Below are 24336 nucleotides of genomic sequence, written 5' to 3'. Positions count from 1 at the left end.
ACCAGACAACCAGGCATACTTAATGAACGGGTGGGTGTGGCCACACAAAAGCCTAATTTTAACACTTTCTGTATACTTTCTTTGAAAATATCTCCCTCCTAGTATATATAATACATATAATACCTGATAGTGATAATCATGTTTTAGGGGGGAAAGCAATTATGGCACTGCATCTTTAATGGGTAGGCCTAATTTAAATATTTCTACTAGACCTTTTGAACAATCTGTGAAAGTGGATCTTTATTGATATATGATGGTCTGCTTCCCCGGGGTCCTTCCTTCCATGTCCAGGAGCCCAGATGACCATTATGAGCCAGGCGTGCGCCGAGCGCTGCAACATCATGCGCCTGGTGGACCGGCGCTGGGCGGGGATCGCCAAGGGCGTGGGCACCCAGAAGATCATCGGCAGAGTTCATCTGGGTGGGTTTTTCAAAGGATCTCTTTAAAGCAGCAGTGTTCCTGCAGGCCGCAAGTTCCAACATGTTTCCAAGAGAGTAAAAGAAAAGCAAAATGACTTGACATTTATTTCATGTTTCTGCATGATGTTTAACCGTAGCTTACCTGTAAATTGAGCCGCGTCATGCTTCCCTCCCTGCAGCTCAGGTTCAGATAGAGGGAGACTATCTGCCTTGTTCCTTCTCCATCCTGGAGGACCAGCCAATGGACATGCTGCTGGGACTGGACATGCTGAAGAGACATCAGGTATGAGCCCTCGTCATCATATATTAGGGATGGCACGATAATGGTTATTATCGTTTATCGTGGAGATTTAAATTTCTCCTGAAATTGTCATTCATTGTACACTGGGATCAGTTCACCTTTTATTTGCTGAGCTGCATATCCGGTACCACTCAAACCCTCTATAATTGGTAAAACTGACCTGTAAAGAACAAAAAAAATAGCCACGCGACGTGTTCTGAGCAATTTTTTTGGGCACATTTTCCACCCCAGGATAATGGATGTTAGGGATATTTTGATTATCGCGATAATCATATTGTCCTATCCCTATCATCATACCAGTCTCTCGAGACAAAACCTGTTGACTCCGGTGTTGATTTCGTCAACTAAAACTATGACAAAAAATGTCAGTCGACTACCCTTTTTCACTGCCAAATACGAAATAAAAAAAGACATGAAGACTTAGTTTTTGCAAAGTTGCACAACACATAGCCGCACCCTTGCATTGCACACAAAAAAGCACACAAACGGCTACAAAGTTACTAACAGGAGAGAGAATGTATTCTAACCTTAAGCTTTTGAAAAAACTAAATAGGTCAACTTTAGTTTAAAAAAAACACCAGACTGATAAGTGGGTACAACATTACCGTAAAGGTCTTTGCACACTGCGTTTTTCGGGCCGAATATCGGAGTGAATTTCGGAGTGCGTGAATAAAAAAAATCACATGCGTCACAAAAACGGAAGTTAGTAGGCCAATCAGAGGCAGGTGGGGGCGGGTCTTTTCGTACGCAGCCTCTAAGAACAGCTGAGCTGCACAACATCAGGAAATGAATGGAGAACTTGCCACTAAAGCTCTGTTGAATTGAATTAATTCCAGGAAAAGACGCACTGTGATTAGCCAGTAGTCCCTTTGACTGGCAGCGGTACCTCAGTTTTTCTGGATGTCCAGTTGTTACGTGTTGCTCCACTAAATTGTGGCGGATTTGGTATCTAGCTTTTTATATCTATGGGACAAGCTGGTGGAGAGGTGGTCCATTGCGGGGTGCGTCTGGGGGGGGGGGGGGGGGGGGGGCGCCTCTCCGTTGCTGAGGTGAGGAGGGCTCCTGGTTGTCTCTCCTTTAGTTCAGCATGTAGCTTCTCGTTGGAGTGAATCATTTCATTAAATCTGTTTAAATCATCCACTCTCCAAAGCGATGGGGGACTGCAGTCACTGCATGCAGGTATAGTAAATCATTCCTCCTTCCCCTAAAGTGTGCCATCGACCTGAAGAAGTCCGTGCTGCTAATTGGCACGACGGGCACCGAAACGCGCTTCCTGCCCGAAGCGGAGCTGCCGGACTGCGCCCGGATGGCGTACGGGACGGAGGGGCGCGAGGACGCCCGTCCAGAGGAGATGGCCGACAGGGAGCTGGCCGAGGCGCTTCAGAGGTCTATACAGGAAAGCGGTAAGGCGGTACACTCCGTGCACGTTCTGCCGTGGTTTTCCTCGGATCTGCACATTAGCCTCTTGTTGTTTTCAGCTGACGTTTTTTTTTTTCTCGGCTGAAGAAATATATTGTCACTGTCGGGCAGAAACCTTGTAACTCCAAGTTTAAAATTTTGTCGGTTTTTCGTTAAGTAAAAAGCTCTGCTTCATCACACCAGACTGTTCGCTCAAAACTAGTGAAAATAGGCGTTGTGTGCTTGTAGATCAGCTATTTTCACTAGTTTAGATAATTTTTAAAATGATTAAATACAAAATGGTTCTGGACATACAAGGTTTCCACCCGACAACGACGATATATATATATATATATATATATCGGCAAGAATTGACATTTTTTGCATGTGCCATTTTATGCTTCTTACTCTCGATCTGTACTCCTGCAGTCATCTTAGATTTTCGGTCACGTCATCACTTTGTGTCATCACCTCAGCAAATCGAATGTGTTTTAGCCATCACATGACAGGCTAACCGCCAAACAAATGTAACCATACGTAGAGCTGTCACGATTACACATTTAAACTGACGATTCATTGTCACACAAATAACTGCAAATAATTGTTTTTGGCATTGAAGACTGGAACATATGAATACAAACATAATTTCTGTTTGTCATTTAGTCTTCATAGTCACAAACTGCACAGGGCAGATTACTGTAACATTTAATAATTTTATAGCCTAGGCTAATTTGCAACCCCAATTTCTCGAATTACAATCTAAAATATGGACGCTTGTTGTAAAAAAAAAAACTAAATTGTCCTTTAATATTAGTTACACCGTCTAGTCGCTTGTATTTGTATGGCCTTTTAATCACCGTTAGAGTTTTAAACCGGCCCAAATTTAACAAAGGAAACAAAATGATACCCCTGCCCTTGCTGTGTTCACACTAACGCTGACAAAAGCTGCAAAACAACCATGCGTGGCCAGCTACATTGCTGCTGCGTTGCTTTTGAAGTGTTGCTCAAGTGGGTAAATGACAGAGGGTAGGGCTAAAATAGCACAGGGGCAAGAATGAGTTTTTGTTATTTTTTTATGGAACAGAGCAGGAATTGTGATGAATGGGAAGGGGAGTGGACACTTAAACAAAAACATCGATTGACGCTTTATTACATCATTGGAACGCTGCGGGAAAAAAAGTAGAATCCAGCTCAACTTTGGATTGCAGCACGTCATGCCTGTGTCTTGTCACCGTGTGACAAGTGCTGGGCATCAGTTTGTAGCAGCGTTGATTTCATCGACTAAAACTATGACAAAATATTTGTTGACTACCTCAGACCACAGACTAAAACTAAATAAAAACTAAGCTACAGTATGATGACTATAAGACTAAATATGTTGACAATGTTGTCAACAAATAGAAATTAAACTGGAATGTTACGGAGGGACTAGTGGAGAAGAGAACCAGTAGAACTAAAAGACATGTCATTTTATGTTTGGTTGTGCTCAGGTGTTGCAGATAGCTCGGATCTACAAGCTCTTGTAGAGCTGCTATTTTCAGCATACAACCAAGTGTAAAATCAGCCCTTTCGACAATACATTTTTGTTTCACTAAATCAACTGCAGATTTAGTAGACTAAAATCTTATATTTAGTCGACTAAAACTAGACTAAAACTAAAACACAGATGACTGAAACAAAATTAAATTTAATTCAAAAGACTAAGACTAAAACGAATCAAAATTTGCTGTCAAAATCAACACTGGTTTGTTGCTGCCTTGCCGTCGCTAGTGTGAACACAGCTTTAGAAGCTCAATCGGGCGAGTAAAATCTCAACAAAAAACCCTTTCCCTTGATGGGATAGGCGAGGGTAGAAACCTTGGGAAGGATCTTAAAAGAGAAGAATTGACCCCCATCCAGGGTGGATGGGGGTCCCCAAGTGGGCATTCTTCAAATGAAAGACAAACTGAAGAACAAAACTATCCTCTATACTAGTAATGCAATAGAGACAATAGAATAGTGCTGGGCAACAGATCTACAAGCTCATACTGAGCTTATCACTACCAGTCAAAGACAGCACCATATTACGATAACCAAAATCCCAGGCGATATCTAGTCTCCTAACACAATTACCTATGTCTACTGCAATATAATATTTATATATTGCCAATGCCCACCGCCCTTCATACTAGTAAAATGATGATTGTAATTGTAACAAATTATACACACCAGCATAAGTATTGATCATAATTGGCACAAGCCTTTCTAAACCAAATCTAGTGAGGATAGATGACAGAATGTGTGATCACAGTGACCGTTCCTTCAGGTAGACCTAGGTCATAGACGTAGCTGACGCCTTTCGCCGCTGGTGAAAGGGTGGACAGTTTAGCGCAGTGGTTCCCAATCCTTTTAGCTTGTGACCCAAAAGAAAAATTAGACATGCCCAAGGACCCAAACTAGTGAAAACAGCAGATCTACAAGCTCCCAACACAGCTTGTAGATCAGCTATTTTCACTACTTCTCAGACATTTGATTTAGAATTTATGGAATTCCTTAGATTCTTTCCTTTGTTTATTAATGAAATTACTTAGAAAAATCATAGATTTTGTTTTTATTCATGAAAATCTTTTTGGGGAATATTGTTTTGGAAAATGTTTTGAAATGGGCCTAAAACAAAATGCAGGAAACCAAAATGAAGGGACCCCACAAACATGTGTCCGCCACCCACAAGTGGGTACTCGACCCCGTGTTTGGGAACCAGTGGTTTTAGCGCATGCTTGTGCCGTGTGTGAGTGCTAACTCTCTGCGTCCCTCTGCATGATGTGTGTGGTGTGCCCTAACTGTGAGCAGGACAGCACTGATGCATTTGGAAGCGAAGGCTGGAGAGGGCCCTGCCAACCAGGTACTGCAAATCTACAGGAAGAATTCTACGTCCATTGCTGTTTATTTAATTCGTTTTGTTACACGTTTTGTTTCCCAGTCTCAATTTTTTTTTTTTTTTTTTTTTAACTTTCATTCAGTTTTTCTTTTGGATTCTAAATTTGTAAAGCAACTAGCAAAAACACAATAATGACTATAGTATATACTAATTATTTGATCAGTGTCTCCATATAATTTGCTATCATTTCATTTCAGAGGCTGGCATGGAAAATCAAATGCATGTTTTGAAAGATTTTGGTCCTGATTATAATTGTTTTAATACATATCTTTGAACTGTTTAATTCTCAAACGCACTTTCTCTCACGTTAAGACACTGCAGATGGACAAACTACCTCACAGACATCCCCACCATTCCCAGTGCCCCCCGAACCCTTAGACCAAATGGCCTCATCCATCCCCTCCTCCTCCTCCCAGTCCCCCTCGCGTCGTGGCCACCCCCAAAGTCTAGCCCTGGACCGCTCGCAGTCTGCCCCGGCCTCGATGCATGCCCCGCCACCAGGGCGGCACCAGAGTCAGCCTGGCTTTCAGGGGCTTCCGGGGCCTTCATACCAAGAAGAAGAGTCCATTTCCGCGAGCGATCAAGTCAACCCTCAACCCCTCCCGGCCACGACCAGCTCGCACTCCAGCCCCTTAACTAATCCCCCGACAGACGACCTGGCTAAATCCACCTCTCCTCAAGACAAGGGGGCGAGCGGCATTCCAGGCTTTGGAGCTCCAGAGAACGAGGTGCCGTCTGCAACCACAGAGATGGACACCGAATGCATTGGTCTGCCGAAGAGCTCCATGCTTCCCGGTCAAGAGGAACTTTCCCCTGTTCAGCCTATGGAGAGAGACATCCCTCCCCTGGACGAGCCTGTGAGCAGTTCAGAGAGCGGCGTGCCGTTCACAGCCACAGAGATGGAGGCTGAATTTGTCGGCGTGGAAAACGGCTCGATGCCCACCAACCTAGAGGAACTCTCCCCCTTTCAGCATGTGGAGAAAGACACCCCTCCTCCCGAAACCCCTGCGAATTGCTCTCTAGCCATTGGCGAGCCTAAGTGCGAGGTACCATCCACTGTCACGGAGATGGATGCTGAATCAGACGAGGCAGAAAATGTCTCTGAATTCACCAATCCAGAGGGGTTTTCTCCAGTTCAAGCCATGGAGGAGGAGGAGGATGCGGAGGGATCGGGCACAGCTGCTGAGGCCACACAACCCTGTCTAAGTGCTACCGGTCAGCAGAACCACGAAGGAGACGGAACGCACGAACACCAACCCGTGCCCATGTCCCTCGACCTGGGCTCTTCTCCGGCCGACTCTCCACCAGAGACTGACGTGACTCCCGATCCGCACTGTGCCGACACTGCCTCTGTGCCATCCGAGAGGGACCAGCCCGAGGGGGAGCGCAGCCCCGGCCCTGAGAACATCCCTTCTCTAGCAGCGGCTCTGATGGAGCTCCACCAGCTGCTGGTGTCCAGCAGCCACGGACAGGAACGCGGCGCCTCGTGCTCCCCCTCGCACCCGTTCAGACAGGACGCAGACGGACTGGACGACGGCAACCCTGAACCCGAGCCCCCCGCCCCGCCCCCCGAAAGCACCCAGCCTTCCCCCTCCACTGCCATTACGGCCGGTGCAGACCCGTGCGATGCCAAAGCCAATCTTGCTGCTGTATCTGACGAGGGACTGCCGGCGCGTGTCGACGGACAGCCGGGCAGAGATGCGGCAGAGACTGCGGAGGGGCACGGGCCGCAGCAGTGTCCGGACGGCCCCTGGGAGAGGAGGCCAGCCAGACGCGGTCGAGACGACGACGACGACGTCGGCGACGCCACCGCGGCCAGCGCTTCCGGGCCCGAGCCGGCGGCTCCCTCCGCTCAGACAGATGACCTGGAGTTCCGGGAACCCCCCGAGGGCCAGCAGGGCCACCAGGGGAGAGGGGTGGCGGACGGCAGCGCCTCTGGCAGCGACAGCCCGGATGAACCCGAGCACGCTCGCCAGAGCCCCCTGTTTATGGCCGGCGGCTCCTCCGCGGAGGCCCCCACCACCACCTCCCCCTCAGCCCCCTCTGCTCCTTCTCTCGCTCAGGCTCCCCACGCCGCATCTCTGGCCCCTCTTCCTCCTCCGTCCTCCGCTCCGCGTCCCTTTACAGAACCCTTTCCAGCGGAGCACATCCAGAGGATCCAGGCGGCGGGGTTTTCCGCCGGGGAGGCGGCGGAGGCGCTGGAGCGAGCCCACGGCATCGTGGAGCTAGCTCTGCTGACACTACTAGCCCGCAGTATCACTGTGCCCACATAGAGACTCTCACACAGCCAATCACCGGGAGTCCTGAGCCGAACGCTCCCTCAGCGTCTCTGTCTTATTTATACTTTAATATTGTTATGAATACCGATATCTCAGTCCCATCTGGGCGACGTGACACAGGGAAGAATCGTTTGTCAGACTCACAGACCAACACGAGAACGAACCGGAGACAACTGGTATTATTTTTCCTGGATTCAGCAGATATGTGAGGTGTGTTTGCATGCAGATGTTGTGGGTGCCCATTTCCAAAAACCCATTTCTCTGGGTTTTTTTTAATTTTTGATTTGTAAATTAATTTAGTTTTAGGTTTTTTTTGGTCCCGCTCTCTACGATATTATTAAACACCCCAAGTATAACTCGTTCTTGATACGTGTATAATATCCTGATATTTGACATGTCAATTCACAAATTGAAGCAAGGAAAAGTGTACTGAAATATTGACTGCGGTTTAGAAGCGGTCACAACCACTTTTAAACTTTTAATGACGGCCTTTTGTCATGAGTGATGATCTACCTGAGCACCCAGATTTGTCTATGCTCTGTCATTGCACAACACCTCTAGAGAGCGAAAGCCTGATTTATACATAGTTGCACACTGTTGTCCCGCACTGAAAATGGCGTATCTACAAGCTCTTGTGAACTTGTAAATAAGCTATTTTATAAGTGTGCAAGGTGGTCACGCAACAAAGTATAAAAAAAAGGCACATGAGTGCATTATGAAATCTGTGATGGCATTTGTTTCCCAACTCGGGGTGTGTGTACCCATTTAGAACGGGTACACATTATTGTGTATCATTATTTTATGCTTTAACTATTGAAAAATAGCAGATATACAAGCTCACAGGTGCCGCGCTGCGAGCTTGTAGATCTGCTATTTTTTTTAAATCGTGAAAATTTGAATTTTGACCCGATTCTATAAGTGTCTTTTGAATCCTAAGACTTTTTGAAAAACCTATGTTTCTATGTCAGCAATCTGGCCAGCCATCGTCAAAGAAAAGGTCCTATTCGCTTAACTGGAGCTCAGTTAGCCTGTTCTTGAGAGACTACTTTGTCAGTGGTTCTCAAACATTTTCATGTGAAGGACCCCCAAAATGATATTTATTTGGCCACGGACCCCCATCTCAAAATATCTAGTTCCAGGGACCACCTAGAAGCAAAATTTGAGTTACAAACGTTCGCTTTGAAAATACATATAGTCAAAGATTTGCACACATTTTCATGACTTTCAAAAATAGCATATCTACAAGCTCGCTGTGAGCTTGTATATCTGCTATTTTTCACTGGTTAAAGCATTCAATAATTTTAGGCCTAAATGGGTTAAAGATGGGTATCTTTTATGTATCGTCCAACTGTAGGTATTGATCTACACAGTTAAAACGAAATCACAAAACCCCTCTTGATTCTTGACATCTCTGGAAAGCTTTGTGATGTATTTGAGAGCTATTATCTAGTATCTCCAGTTGGGATAAAATTTGACTTTTTATGTTATGTTGTGTCAAATCCTCATTGTCAGTACCTTAAGCATCCATGTTCGTTTTGATATTATGTTGGAATATACTCCTTAACTGTCTCAATGTTTTGTCATTAAATACTTTTCTCTTGAATCAAATTATCCGGGTCATATACAACAATATTCAGGCAGGTTGAATTATTTACTTCTATCTTGTACCCAATTTTAAATTGCAAATAAAGTGAAGTCTTTGTATGTGTGCCTGTGATGTATAGTTCCTTTGTAAGACGAATCTGTCACATTTACGTAGGCTATTTCTGTCTTAAAATGTTATTCTCTTTTTTCCCCAGGTCATTTATTCATAAAAGTGAATGAGCTTTTGGGACTGTAGCTCAACAGATCGTGTTGACTGCATACTTGCAACATAGATGTTTTAATTGATTCCATAACGGTGTGAAAAGTCGGTCCATCCCTCTACCTTCAGTTTCAAGTACATACTGTCCTATATAAATAAAGCAAAATTATATGTAAAAAATAATACTTTATTGTAAAGAGCTTTTCAAAGCATTCAACATTGTATAAACATGAAAAAGGCATACGGCTAGACGGAAATAGGAAAACACTAAAATAGTGAAGACTTTTTTATCAATTTATTTTAGACAGTAGTCTAAAATAAATTCAGCTACTTTATATGCAGCAGTCAATAGTAAAGTGGTGAGTAGCCTACTGTGTGTGTATTTGTAATTGATACTTTTGAATATTGAAGTAGGCCTATTCACAAAAGCATTTACTCGATAGCAAAGTAGTTTCAAGTTGACACTTTAATTTGTAGGTTATTTGAGATGGAGTATCTGAGTGTGAGGTAGGCCTACTGCGGGTACAGTCCAGTCCGCCTGTATGTTTTCCATAATAAGTCAGTTGTAAAGGAGAAGTACGCCCTCTGGTGGTATGAAAGTGAACTAGGGTAGTACGCTACTTCTAAACCAGACCCTGAGCCTATTTAGGCTATAGGTTCAAGTGGTTAAAAGTATGGAAGTTGTGTTCTATCTGTCCAATAATAAATAGGTTCAAGTGGTTAAAAGTATTCAAGTTGTTTTCAAAGCATTATTATTATTATTATTAGGCTATTAAAATTTGCCTATTTTTTCCTGTTCAGACTTAATCAGACAATTCTGATTCCGGTCTGGATGGACCAAACACACAGTGAGTCTGTCAAGTGCTGGGACCTGATGTCGGTGTGGCGCTCGATCCATCTCAGTATAGGGGTTGGGGTGCCAGGCATTTGGGTCCATCCAGGGCCATGGATTTGGGTCCCCATCCGGAATCAATGTGGGTAAATTTTTGTGTTAGGAATTCGACAAATACAAAATATGGCATGAGTAATCAATAGAAAAAAGTCATTTTGGGCTAGATGGGGTCGGCGATAGGGCCTTTCTGTGTGGAGTTTGCATGTTCTCCCCGTGTCTCCTGGGGTTGATACCCTCACAAAAACATGCAGTAATCCTGGTCTCAATAATGCCTCCCCCTGGCCAGCTGGGGCGCTTGATGGAGGGGAAAGGAACTGGTTGGAATAACGTGTTCCTTCCACGCGCTACGTCCATCCCGGGGAATTACCCCTGTCAGGTGAAAAGAAACAACTAGGAAGCATGAGGTCAGTCCGTTGTCTCCCCAGGCGCGGAAGAGGGAGAGCAGAGCCCAGGATTAATTGGCACCGGGTGAAAATGGGTTGCAAAATCGTGGGATAAAAATTATAAAAAAAACTACTCCTTTAATACATTTCAGCTAATTAAGCTAATTTTCAACCATTTAAGTTTATTGAATTGGGAAAAGACTAACCAGACACAGGGGGATCAATAACACCATTACTTTCATAGGTTTGAAGTCAATACTTCTTCATATAGGGCTATTGCACATTATTAGGTGTATAAGTGAGGCTTAAAGGGGAATACCACTCTTTTTCAACATTGAATTATGTCACTCACTCCCTGCCCAGTTGTCTTATATAATTTTTCCCTAGGGGGCTCCCTGCCAATCGCCTTATATCTCTTTTACTATAACTACACAATAGCCCTAAGCCTTACCCGACCTCTCACGACACCTTAATGTCTGAAAGTGTTTTTTTTACAACATTAAACAAACGTGAATTGCCTCACATGGAAGTAAAAAATCATTAACATTGCGTACATGCTTTTAAAATACTTAAGTGTCGACAAAATTGACATTTTGGCCTAAAGTTGACACTAGAGGAAAGGTCACAGGGTCATCACAATCACTCCTCTGCAGAACATGAAGGTGCAGCAAATTCCATGACAAGACAGACAGACAGACAGACAGTGGTTTTCAAGATATGTTGTTCAATAGACAGATGGAAAGAAGGGTTAGAAAGCTTGTGTAAAACACAGATAGTCTATCTTATTCACCTTGACTGAGGAGTCAGTTTACTAGGCTATGAGTACCTAACCAAACGTTTCCAAAACCTACCGTGCTGTTCTTTGTGGGAACACATTTTTCTGCTACTGTTGAAGCAGCCATAAACTACACAGGTTCTTCCCAATTTTCTGTACATCTTTGTAAAGTTAGTGTTAGTAAAACGAATGTAAAGGAGTAACGTGCAGTAACTCCTCCAGCAGAGTGACTGTAATGACACTGCAGCAATGGCTGCTGCCAGACAGAGCCCTGCAGGAAAACGGTCTATAGACACAGGATATGACACGAATGTTGACTTGATGCTCAAGATTCAATATATCCCTTGAATAAGTGATGTAACTGTAATACTGTATATAAACCATAAGATGTTCTATGGCACTATTACACATATTGCCCTATTACACTATAACACATAACAAATCATAACCTTAAAAAAGATTACTCAGGCCATAAGTTTAATGAGGTGATGAAATATTGTTTACATGCAACACAATATTTTTAGTAAATAATCTTTGATCAAATATTGTTTATACAGTAAGTATTAGTAACCAGGGAGACAAAACAATCTTCCCCAAAACAATTTCTAGATTAAATGAGAAGAATCAAACAAAATGCATGTATTATGAAACAACAATTACTATTTTGCAGACATTGCTCTGTGGTCGTCTTCGTTAGAATTTGTTCATTCATTTTATTTTTATTTTTACTGATCACAATCTGGAGGTAAAAAATCCCTTCATGAGAAATCATACCAGCAACAACACTACTACAATATGAATTAATGGTACAAATTACACTCTATAAAGTAATGGTACCAGTAACTTTGTTGCATAGAATACACTCTATAACAGGGGTCTTCAACAGGGGTTCCAGGACGGACCCCTAGGGGGTCCTCAGAGTTACTACAGGGGGTCCTTCAAATGTGTGTGTGTGATAAAACTTTTTTCTCCTTTTTTATATTAACCACTTGAACCCTAACGTCCATATTTTGAGAACTTAAGCCAAAAATGACAGATCTACAAGCTCACAACGCCTCGCTGGAACTTGTAGATCGGCTATTTTCGGCAAAGAGGTTTGGTGTAGAGGGGAAAAAAGAGCAAACTAAGTACAGAGTGATAGGTCAAGTTTACTACTAGTTTACTACTAAGTATTGACGGTCCAAATGGTTAAATATGTGAAAACCCAAATTGACATGAATCCAAAATACACTGATTGTGCTGTCAAACGATGAAACTATATGGAATCTACGAAAAGGTTGTGGGGGTCCCTGCTTCATCTGTATCTCAACTAAGGGGTCCTTGGCCTGAAAACGTTGAAGACCCCTGCTCTATTTAAAGTAATGGTAGACTACCAGTAACAGTGTTACATAGAATAGATCAGAACACCACTCCATATGTTGTGGTTGTCTACGTTATCATGGAGCCTGCGGCCAAAAGGTAACATCATGTAAACTGTGTCTCTCTCCTCCAGCTCTACGATCATCCCATTAGAAATGGGTTCCCAGTTTCCATGATTATTCCATCCAACGCTCCACATGAGTTGCTGACCATTTTTATACATCCGGATATCCACAGACGCTGCTGTTTCTCCCCAGAGAGATGCTGTGAACCTGAACTGGTACACTCCTCTAACGGGAGCTGTGAAGATGCCTATGGGGGAGGGGGGTCCCCAGTTCAAATATGATTATTTTGGGAGTGTAACGTTCAAATAATTTAAACATCTTAAAAAAGTCCAAATTTTAAAATATAAATAACCAGGTCACCTCTGGGACAACCAGATCTTATTTTATTGTTGTTTGGGACACGATCAACACAATCCTAAGTACTTTTTTGTGTTCAATCTGTGTTCATGTTTTTAGATATTTTAGTATTTCAGCATGCTACAACTGGTCATATGATGCAAAATGCAATGCATCATATGACCAGTTGTAGCATGCTACAAGCATGCTGAAATCCTAAAATATCTAAAAACACAGATTGAACACAAACAAGTACTTAGGATTGTGTTGATCGTGTCCCAAACAACAATAAAATAAGATCTGGTTGTCCCAGAGGTGACCCGGTCCTTTAAGAACTAGTAGTGACAATAGCAGATCTACAAGTTCACAAAAGCTTGTAGATCTACTATTTTCAGTAGTGTACTACTAAACTAATGAACTACTGTTCATTACTGAGGACGAGTTATATGAAGATAAGATATAATATTATAATGAGCATTAGTGAGAACCAATTATATAAAGATAATGATAAAATCACCACCTACCTGTAGATGGATTGTATGCGTTGCCAATGTTGGTGAAGATTTTCTTATAGACCAGAGTGGTCTCAGAACTAAATGGTCCAATTCTTTTACCAGCTGTTTCAACACCCAAACCAACAGAGAAGGCCACCTGTGGTTTGTCTGTCAACACAGGAACATGAAACAACTAATTAATATACTTAATTATAGTTATTAATAATACAAAAGAATAAATTATGATAAACACTCAAGCCTTATACAGTATATACTTCATCGTACCAAAAGTCACCATTGGACCTTTACGGTTCTGTAAAGATTCTTCTTTGGCAGTAGCCCCATTGACTTGAATGGGAAAATGCAAAAATGGCAGCCACACTCGCTATTTCCCAGAATTTCCCAAGTACAGCTGAGCTGGTATAAAAGGAATTTGTAATTTCTTGTTATTATTATCACACATCATCTCTGACACTTTTCTCCACCCGTTCCAACCTGCACCTCTCTCCATTACTCTGGAATGTTGACCCTATAAGTTCTTCAAATCCTCCACCTTCTTTACCTCCCTGTAACCTCATTATTGTTCCACTTGGGTTCCTCTCATTCACACACATGTATTCTGTCTTCTTTACCTCTACTCCATGCATGTAACCTCACTGTTCCAATTGGCATGGGTTCCTCTCATTCATACACATGTATTCTGTCTTCTTTACCTCTACTCCATGCATGTAACCTCAGTCTGTTCCAGTTGGGTTCCTCTCATTCATTCATACACTTGTATTCTGTCTTGCTGCGGCAGTGGATAGCCTTCACTCCACCTCTCTAGATGTTCCTCTGCCTGCCACTTCTCACTACAGATCACAATGCATAATGTGTCTGTGTTAAGTCAACATAGGTATTATTGTACTTACTCCTCAGTTCCTCTACTTGGGTCTGTACGGTGGACAGCTGAGCATGGAGGGCTGAAATCAATACAACATATGAAATCATTCATAAATACTCACACAGGTGATTAACATTAAATATTAAGTCATTTTTCAACACTCCTGCCTGCATCCATTGTGATAGATAGCAGTAATGGCTTTTGCTGAGACTCTATGACCAGACTTGTCAGCGCCCTCACAGTCCTACAAATATATCTCTGGATGGGGTGAGGCCCCTTCGGTTGGCTATGGACTTCGATGGACAAGACGGGAGTTTATTTACATCACTCCCATAGCGAATCACAGAGTGAAGATTAGATATAAAACTTTAGGGTCTAGTAGTGTAACCCCAGTTTTATGATAATATGAGAGAGGTGACTGAAACAACCTTCTTGTATGCAGCCTGTATGCAACCTTCTTGTGACCAGAAGATAATGTTTACAAGAGGACCACCCTAGATAGATAGATAGATAGATAGATAGATAGATAGATAGATAGATACCTGCTTTCTGTTGCTGCAGTTCCACCACTAGCTTCTCACTCTCACTCAATCTGGTTTGGAGCTCTTCTATTTTGCTTTCACTCGCAGACAGTCTGGAATCCAGGCTGCTATTCATCTGTTTGAACATGGCCGTGACCTCCCAGCGGATGTCATCAGCCTCAACCACACAGAACAGGAAAAGAAGCAAAGCTACCTTCATGTTGACGCCCAGACTCTGTAAGACAACAAGCATAACACCTTGTATTTATTCAATGTTCAAAACCTAGTGTAGCACGGCCTCCACTTGATAACCTCATAAAGACTAGTATCTCCCCCGGTCCATAGGGATGTCTCTTTGGTCTGATGGTTAAGATGTGCGCGGGAGACCCGGGTACGAATCCCTGGCGTTATATTGGTGCCGTGACCCGGATCGGGTTTCCCCACGAGAGGAGGTCAAAAGGTGTGTGAGTGTAGCAGAGTGAGTGTAGTCAGAGACTCACTGGCTCCGCTTGATGGCCTCATAAAGTCTAGCATCTCCCCTCATCCAAATGGATATTCCTTTAAGATGTTAGACTTTCACACGGGACACCCAGGTTCGTATCCCAGGCATTATTGTTCAGAGGGAAACAGAGATTTCTTTATTTGACTTTCTAAGAACCCCAAGAATCAGTGACAATTACGGCCACAACAATTTGACGGTTAGGTTCCCTGAAAAGGAGGTGTGGAGGATTTTGAGGCCATGAGTATTTATTTTATTTGTATAATTTATTTTATTAAGTTTTTCTCAGAACTAATGGTTGGAATGGACTCAGTCCTCTAAAAACCTATAACAAGACATCCCACAAGTTCATTTTGGCCAACGTCCAGGCCCTCCGAATACGCCAAATTTGATTGCCTCCCACAAAGTTTCCAGTATGGTAAGGATCGCCTAGAATAGCCAAGAACTCCATCTAGAGCCGGAAACGTGTTAACACGTCTTTGGCACAGAATTATTGTGTACCCATATACAGTGATGCTTTAATGCAGGCTAATACAAATACGGCAATATAAAAGCTTCTATGGTATTGGATTCCATGGAATTGCTTTCAGGCCCATCAGACTGCCAGAGGCCCTTGCAGGCTGCTAGGGGCCCTCACAGACTGCTCAGGGCCCTTGCAGGCTGCCGACCAAACTAAAAAGTGTTTGCTGTTTGTTGCTCTGAATTGAACTGATCAGGGACAAGCGAGCGCCATTAATTATTACCATGTGCTGTCCTTATTTATTTAAATCTGGACACTCTGGATTAAGAGTGTCTGAATGCCCAAATTGTAAATTGTAAAATTGCATAAACATCATGATTGTTTCGAGAGCCAGGCAGGAAGGTTGTCACTTGGGAACATCATCGTCCTATCCATGATGACGTTCTCAGTAGCTACACAGATGTACAGATGGTGCGACTTGACGTGTTGTGAGCCTGTAGATCTAGGCTATTTATGGTGTGCGACACCATTGCGCGACAAAGTATAAATTAGGCTTTTAAATTGACAGCACATACATCGCCTTGTCTGCAAGAACTTCTGTTTAATCATAGATTGGCCATATTGTGTTTAACATTTGCCGCCAAGTTTGTAACAACTACCAAAAATAGAAAATGAGCAATAGTGGATCGATAGTCTGTGTTGCCTTAAACCTTAATTTACACAAAGAGAAAAACACTATTCTCACCTGGTCCTGTAGAAAGAGAAAAGAAGAGGAGAAACCAAAGGCGCAGTCAAAGTTAGAAAATGTTCCACCGAACGCCCAAACTCCCACAGGCTCTGTGAAGAGAGAGAGAGACAGAGAGACAGAGAGGCACGCACCATATACTATCTGTGTACACACACACACACACACACACACACACACACACACACACACACACACACAAACACAAACACACACAGAGGGTGAGAGAATCCCCTCGTGAACCCATTGCACAAGTGGTCACATCTCTGCCAAAACAGACAGTGGTGTACTTTATACTTTATTAGTTTATTTAGACAGGACAGTGCCAGTTCATGAACACAGAGAAATTGACATGTTGCACAAGAACATATATACACAAGATATCGATGTAAAGCAAAGCTAATTTCCAACTATAGCCTATATAGTCCACAGGACATAAAACAAAAAAATAAACAAGACAGGGGAAAACAATACAGGAAAACAAGAACAAGGTGTAGATCTAGGCTATTTATGGTTTGTGACACCATTGTGCGACAAAGATAAATTAGGCTTTTAAAGTGACAGCACATACAGTACATCACCTTGTCTACAACAACTTCTGTTAAATGATAGATAGGCCATCATATGTTCTAGCCTGGTAAAAACCACTGATGCAAATTCTGATTTGGATCTTCACAGCCTGAAAAACATTCAACATTAAGACTCATCATCATCATCATCATCACTCACTTAAGGTTTTAAAGAGTGTTATTAAAAATGAATACCTTTAAAATAAGTGACACGTTTTAATCAGCATAGAGTATCATTCAGAGTCACTTTTCTTTTTCTTTTTTTTTCAAGAATTCGTGTTTTCCCACTTCTCCAGACATGTCCTTGTGTAACATCCATGCATATTATGTTAGTTAACGTTTTTTGTACGTCATTTGTTTTAATTTTACCTCCGAGCTGCTCTTGTGTTGTGTTGTTCTGTGCAGCATCCTGCTGTGTCCCAGGGCCAAGTTCGCCTGAGGGCACATAGATGGGGTCTTGGTCGATTGGAGTCACATAGACGGGGTCTTGGTCGATTGGAGTCACATAGACGGGGTCTTGGTCGATTGGAGTCACATAGACGGGGTCTTGGTCGATTGGAGTCACATAGACGGGGTCTTGGTCGATTGGAGTCACATAGACAGGGTCTTGGTCGATTGGAGTCACATAGATGGGGTCTTGGTCAATTGGAGTCACATAGATGGGCTCTTGGGGTCGTCTGGAGTGAGATAGATATCATCTATCGGCTCTTCTCTCTCTCCTCTCTCCTCCATCTCCATCTCTCTCTCTCCTCGGCCATTTCTGACCTTCTTGGTCAGGCCTGGCCCAGTGTTGACATACATGCCCCCAGTCATTGTAGTTCATCATCAAACTGCATCTGCTCTACAGCATGTTTGTTAGACTTAAAGTCACAAAAGGGGGAAGATGAAGATTATGAGTATAATTTTTCGATCAGTTGTGCAAACTTCCCATTATGTTAAAGCAATCGGCTGTCCTTTAAATGTGACCATGTTAGCACATAATGAGCTTATCCTTAGGCACTCTGGACAGCAATGTGAAAACTATATTGTAATGTCACTCTTCACAGCTACCTCTTTTTCTTCTTGCATTTTTTGTCTCAGCCTGAATATAATAGTATCTGTTCTTTCATTTAAAGTACATTATTACATGGCTTGGTGGAATGCTTCTTTGGTCAATCGCTGAAATTATTTCTGGAAAATGACTGCTCCGCTCTATAACAGACCGATGCCTAATAGTAATCAAAGGCTCAGAGCATTTCTGCACTGCGTGAGTGTTATGCCGTATCCAACATGAAAGCACAGTGTCATTTTCAACTAAACACATTATTCCAACCAGTTCCTTTCCCCTCTATCAGGCGTCCCAGCTGGCCAAGGTGGAGGCAGTATAGAGACCAGGATTACTGCAGGTTTTTTGTGAGGGCACCTACCCTAGGGGACACAGGGATAACATGCAAACTCCACAAAGAAAGGCCCTTTTGCCAACCCCACCTACCTAGGGTATGGACACTGATGACAGGGAGGAGAGAACACACTCTCAACGCCCACAGCATCCCCAGCGGGAATCGAACCCAAGACCTTCTAGCTGTGAAGCGACAGCGATACCGACTGCGCCACCGTGCCCCAAGCATGGTCAGGGATACTCTTATTCTGAAGAGATCAGCCACCAAGTCTTATTGCTGCTAGAGCAACATAGACCTGAGACACCGGGCAACACAAACACTGTACAGTGTACATAACACTCTTTCAGATGCATGCCCCACGCTGTCTTAAATGTTTCGACAAACCAGACGTGGAACCTTCTTTTGCATCAATTAACCTTCCACATTTATTACACTTTCCCACTTCATTGGGTTCTCTGCTGTAATGAAGCCACTTTAGAGCACGTTCCACTGTCCATGTTTACATCAGTGGCGTCCGGTGCGTTGCCGGAGTTATGTTTCATTAGTACAACGATGCGTGGCCGGACTTTTTGACTATAAAATCAGGAACGGATTGAGAAGGCCACTGTTTTGTGACAGCTAGTAAAAAAAAAGCAGGCTAGACGTTACTTCACCTTCTGAGGTCATATCAATGTCCAAATATGGAATTCATCATGGCTCTATATTTGGGTCAGACTGATGTCACAGTGATGATGTGAGATTCTTTGCCATATAGAGTTCTGCCAATGCAGTGTAACTCGAAATGTCACTTTTCCCTCATAGACTCAATGCATCTTGTAATGCAACTTTCGGTTTGCGTTTTGTCACTATTCGCCAATAGATTTGTATGTAGAAGACCTGGCCCCATGAAGTGAACGGAGGTGGCGCAACTCTCTCTGAATACAAGGCTCTGGGAAATATGAGATATAACAACAATAATATTGAACGAGGAAGTGTTCAGACACCTTTCCCATGTCAGATCGAAATGAGTCCGGGAGCAACGGAGACTGCATTATACCTGATGTCTCACGTGACGTGGAGCTGATGGAGATGGGACCCCTGCTAGAAGATGCAGAAGAGGACCGTCGGATAGCTGCTGAAGACCTCGAGACCACTCATGCTGACCAGATCCATGGTGAGATGGAGGAGGTCCCTCACAGTGGAGGAGGTGATATGGAGGAAGTTCTTCACACAGGAGAAGGTGGTGATGGTGTGGAGAGCGTCCCACACAGAGGAGCAGGTGCCTTTGTACACAGAGTTTGGGAAGGTCGCTGGAGGGTCCTCCCCTTCCACCTCCTCCCAGACTGGCTGAAGGACAACGACTACCTCCTGCACGGACATCGGCCGCCCCTGCCCTCGTTCCGGGCCTGTTTTCGGAGCATCTTCAGGATCCACACGGAGACGGGAAACATCTGGACCCACCTGTTGGGTCTGATCTTCTTCGTGTGCCTGGGCATGCTGACCATGCTGCGTCCCAACAGCTCCTTCACGGCCCCCGTGCAGGAGAAGCTGGTGATGGGGACCTTCTTCCTGGGGGTGGTGCTCTGTCTCAGCTTCTCTTGGATCTTCCACACGGTCAACTGCCACTCTGAGCCAGTGTCGCGCACCTTCGCCAAGCTCGACTACTCGGGCATCGCCCTGCTGACCATGGGCTCTTTTGTTCCCTTGCTATATTACTCGTTTTACTGCTCCCCTGGGCCCCAGGTGATCTACCTGGTCGTTGTTTGTGTCCTGGGCATCGCGGCCATCATCGTGTCTCAGTGCGATCGTTTCGCCACTCCCCGTCACCGGATTACGAGAGCCATCGTGTTCATTGGTCTGGGGCTGAGCGGTATCGTCCCCACGGTGCACTACATCATGAAGGAGGACCTGGTCCAGGTCACGCTGGGCCAGATGAGCTGGTTCTACGTCATGGGCGCCATCTACATCGGCGGTGCCACGCTGTACGCGGCCAGGATCCCTGAGCGCTTCCTCCGCGGTAAATGTGACATCTGGTTCCACTCGCATCAGATCTTCCACCTTCTGGTCATAGCTGCCGCCTGCCTCCATTTCTACGGAGTTCTCAACCTGCAGGAGTTCCACTATCGCCTGCGGGGAGCGTGCACGCTGCCTGCTAACAGCACTACTGACAACTATAGTATGGCTTTTCCAACTATAGTGTAACCACTAGTCGACCTTGTTGGTGCTAGCCAAAAAGTTGATAACAAAGTTGATATTGTCATTATATTTTTTGTAGGCCTACAAGATATTAAGCTGTCACCACCGTAAAGTATTTTTGAAGCGGTGAAAGCCGCTTCCAAGGTGTGGCTTTGTCTGTCCCATGTCTGTCCCATGTCTGTCCCGTGCATGCAGAATTGAGGATTGGTCAAGCTTCACATGACAATTTGGCCCTCTAGACAAAATCATTCATTCATGAAAATATAGAACTAAAGTTCATAGAAAGTATAGATCTAGAACACAGATTTCATAGCTCTAGAACACATAGAATAAGAATTCACCGCTTCACTTCGAACCGAGGTTTGAGCGGTGGTAAACCGCTCCATAGAGTGGCTGTGCGTGTGTCTGTAGCCACTTTTCCTCAGCCTTTTGCCATAGCAATGTGTTTTCCTCAGCGTTTTGCCATAGCAATATGTGTGTGTAGCCATATTACATGACCAATTACATCCTAGACCTATCTGTAGCCACTTTTCCTCAGCGTTTTGCCATAGCAATGTTTGTGTGTAGCCTGTATTACATCACCAATTACCAATTGAAGACGTTATGCAAGTACGACCACCGCTCACTTCACATTGGGTGTGATTTTTAAAATTACAAACACATTAAACAGAACATAATTATCCAGTCCCCTAGTTTACCCAACATTCATCCACTTTCTGGTGGGAATGGGGCAAAAGCAGAGGGGGTGGGGCAGGGCTTCAGAAATTACAGGCAGTTCCGTAAGACCACCTACCAATTTTGAAACATTTATAATACTGGGAACATGGAGTTATGGCTGTTTAAATCCTAGCCAATTGGAACACAGAGGTCAAAAAAGCGCCAGGTCTTATAACATTTCTTCTCAGAGCCGGCAACAGAGAACCACAACATCTCCAGTTTGAGGCCACGTTTACTCAACAGTGGTCTCTAGAAATAGCAGTAATAGTCGGGGACCCACAGGCCCAAAAGCTCAAGGAATAGGGTTGAACCTGTGATGTCATGCCATACTTTTTATTTCTGTTTCAACTATTAGTTTGGTCATTAAAATCCACAGAATGAGAGGCCTTCTCTGCCAGAGACATCGCGAAAAAAGGTTATGGCCATTTGTATATTCATTGTCCCATTGACTTCACCATACAGGAAAAGATAAAAATATAAAACAAGAAAAGATCAGCTTTAAGTAGCATGTGAGGGGTCAAACTAGGGTTTTCTCATGATTCTGTATCCTTTGCAAGCATTTGTTTTGCATGAAAAACATTCCTTGGGCTAAAAACGGCCCCACAAAACTGTGAAACACAATGAGTCATCACAGGCCGCACAATGCACAGGTCTATATAGCCCGAAAGGACAGTCAGCAGAGTTTTGTTGATTGTTGTTGCTGTCAGGGCGATATCACAACCAATCTGTGGACAGAATCAGAATCTGTCTGTCTGTCTGCACAGCAGCAGCAGCAGACTAGTAGACTCGTTGCTTTGGACAAACTAATGTCCATAAACAGTCGGAGAGGTTTTCTTGTACATCTTAAATTAGAGAAGTAATACTTCTGAGGATATATTTTCAACATGACTGTATGTGTATATTGCCTCTGACATTCAAAGTAACAAGCACAGTGAAGCACTCGATCATTGCTGGGATGTTATGCAACAATGGCCCTTTGAACAAACAAGCCTGTGAATTTAACTGAATTGAGCACAAATTAACTGTCTCAGCGGGTAATATTTCTGTTTTAAATGTCTGTTGCTAGTTGCTACAGCCTGTGTTAGAGAGAGAGAGAGAGAGAGCATGTCCCCTTCTCCTGCTAAACTGACTGCCAATGATTGTTTTAGTTTGCACACTGTGGCGGCTCCGGGGAGTTGTGATTGGGAGCTAAGGGGGGCTTTATTGTTAGAGCAGAGGCAAATGAATTTAGGCAACAGACTAATGAATAACACCAATAACTTAGTTTCATAGGTCACATACTGTAACATAAATATGCATTACTAAATGTTTTGTGTTATACAGCAATTCAGCAAAATATCGGTTATGGGTCATAATTTCATAATTGTGCATCACTAAAATGTACTGGGTTCATTTATTGGAACCAAGTACTATGAAATTAACAGTGCAGTTACAGGTAGGTGGTCACTGGTCATTTTAACTTAACAGTCAAGTTCAGCTGCAAACAGCGCGTATGGCCAATGGGACCTTGGGCGTAATTTCTTAACACGTTTTTCCCAAACTGGTGGGACACTAACCCTAACCCGGACAAATACAGATGTTGGAGCTTAGTTTAGCTTAGCTCCTTCCAGGAGCACTGCTCAAAAAGAACATAATGAGATGCAGGCCCTTTTAACTATCTGTAAAAATGTCCTCTCTCTTCAGACCATGAATGCTCTTAACTATCTGTAAAAATGTCCTCTCTCTCTCTCTCCAGACCATGAATGCTTTATCTGTAAAAATGTCAATAGATCAGATTATTTTATTTTAGGTTTTGTGCCCAAAATGCCCTTTTAGAAATGTAAGCCCTGTATTCTCTGCATGTCCCTGTAAATGTAATAAGAACGTAATAAGTTGGTCTAAAAGCGTATTGTGTGCATGTAGATCAGCTCATTATCAGGTCACCAGAACTGATCTATAAATCGGCACCTATAGTCATAATTCTCGTCATTTCATGTACGTGTGCCATTTGTGCTGTGGCCCCATAGCCAATTGGCTATGGGGCCACAGGACAAATGGCGCAAATGGCCATATTTGGTAAATCGTTTCTCCTGTGGTAATATTTGGTCATTTGCGTCACTTTCCGAAGGAAACCTCAAGTGCAACCTGATATATAATGACTTTTGTCATTTCTTTTTTTTTCTTTTTTTGTTTTGTTTTACCAGCTTGCAAAGCTGGTCAATAGATCACAGCCGATTAATCCACAAAATCTCCTTTATAGTCTGGATGGCCGAAATGTCAAGTGAAGCTTGACCAATCCTCAAGCCTAAACCTCATCAAACGTAGAGGATTAGTTCCAGAGAGAGACATTCGATCAATTAAAAGTTTATTATTATTATTGCCAGACCCATGAAATGGGTAGGCCTACATAAGCAAATGTCTGTCCGGGTTTTCTATATAAAGGGTATATATGATGATGACATGATGATGACATGCCTACAAAAGGCATGATGTCATAAATGATGATGACAGACAGGGGGTCTGGCACAACCAGGTTGACCTGGTCTAGTTTATTACTAGTCCTTACCAGTGTGATTTCCTATTTATAGTCTACTCTGGATAACCAAAATGTCATGGGAGGCTTGACCAATCCTCAAGCTTGCACACAGGTTTTCACTTCACACTTGGCAGACAGCCTTACCTGTTTACGCCTTACCCGTATATTTATAGTGTGGATGGCAGAAACATCATAGTTGGAAGTCATGTGAAGTTGACCAATCCTCAAGTTTAAACCTCACCAAACGTAGAGGATTAGTTCCAGACGGACAGACAGACATTTGGTTGATTAATAGTTCAGACCATACCATTTATATTATTGTAATATAAATGGTAAAAAGGAATTCAGTTCCTCAAGGCCACTAAACTAGTCCACAAGGTGCAAGTAAAAGGACATTGTCATTTCTTGCCAAAAATGCCCTTTTAGAAATGTGAGCCTCTGCAAACGTTCT

At 43.4% G+C, this 24336-nt stretch overlaps 3 protein-coding genes across 3 annotated transcripts in view; 2 read left to right on the top strand and 1 right to left on the bottom strand.

Moving 5' to 3' along the window:
* ddi2 (DNA-damage inducible protein 2) overlaps nucleotides 1–5442 on the top strand; it is a 28707-nt gene extending 23265 nt beyond the window's left edge. The window contains exons 6-10 of the mRNA XM_080728967.1: nucleotides 292–420; nucleotides 599–702; nucleotides 1931–2123; nucleotides 4948–4999; nucleotides 5348–5442. Coding sequence (XP_080585093.1) covers nucleotides 292–420; nucleotides 599–702; nucleotides 1931–2123; nucleotides 4948–4958 — 437 coding nt within the window. The 3' untranslated portion in view covers nucleotides 4959–4999; nucleotides 5348–5442. The remainder of the gene's footprint in view (nucleotides 1–291; nucleotides 421–598; nucleotides 703–1930; nucleotides 2124–4947; nucleotides 5000–5347) is intronic.
* A 6186-nt stretch (nucleotides 5443–11628) lies between these two features.
* On the bottom strand, nucleotides 11629–16671 carry LOC308287726 (complement C1q-like protein 2). Its single transcript, XM_080728973.1, has 5 exons — nucleotides 16531–16671; nucleotides 14848–15061; nucleotides 14334–14384; nucleotides 13453–13590; nucleotides 11629–12839 (listed from the first exon to the last, which is right to left on the bottom strand). Exons 2-5 carry the CDS (start codon nucleotides 15044–15046, stop codon nucleotides 12553–12555), a joined length of 675 nt encoding a protein of 224 aa, XP_080585099.1. The 5' UTR covers nucleotides 15047–15061; nucleotides 16531–16671; the 3' UTR covers nucleotides 11629–12552.
* A 2797-nt stretch (nucleotides 16672–19468) lies between these two features.
* LOC308286918 (adiponectin receptor protein 1-like) lies at nucleotides 19469–20659 on the top strand (the record flags this gene model as incomplete). The annotated part of the gene is made up of 1 exon (XM_080728040.1): nucleotides 19469–20659. One exon carries the CDS (start codon nucleotides 19469–19471, stop codon nucleotides 20657–20659), a length of 1191 nt encoding a protein of 396 aa, XP_080584166.1.
* Nucleotides 20660–24336: the final 3677 nt, after the last annotated feature.

Source organism: Nannobrachium achirus (genome assembly GCF_963921795.1).
Source record: "Nannobrachium achirus genome assembly, chromosome: 6".
Lineage (NCBI taxonomy): Eukaryota > Metazoa > Chordata > Actinopteri > Myctophiformes > Myctophidae > Nannobrachium > Nannobrachium achirus.
The sequence above is the reverse complement of the archived record's forward strand: the minus strand, read 5'-3'. Positions and strand labels throughout refer to the sequence as shown.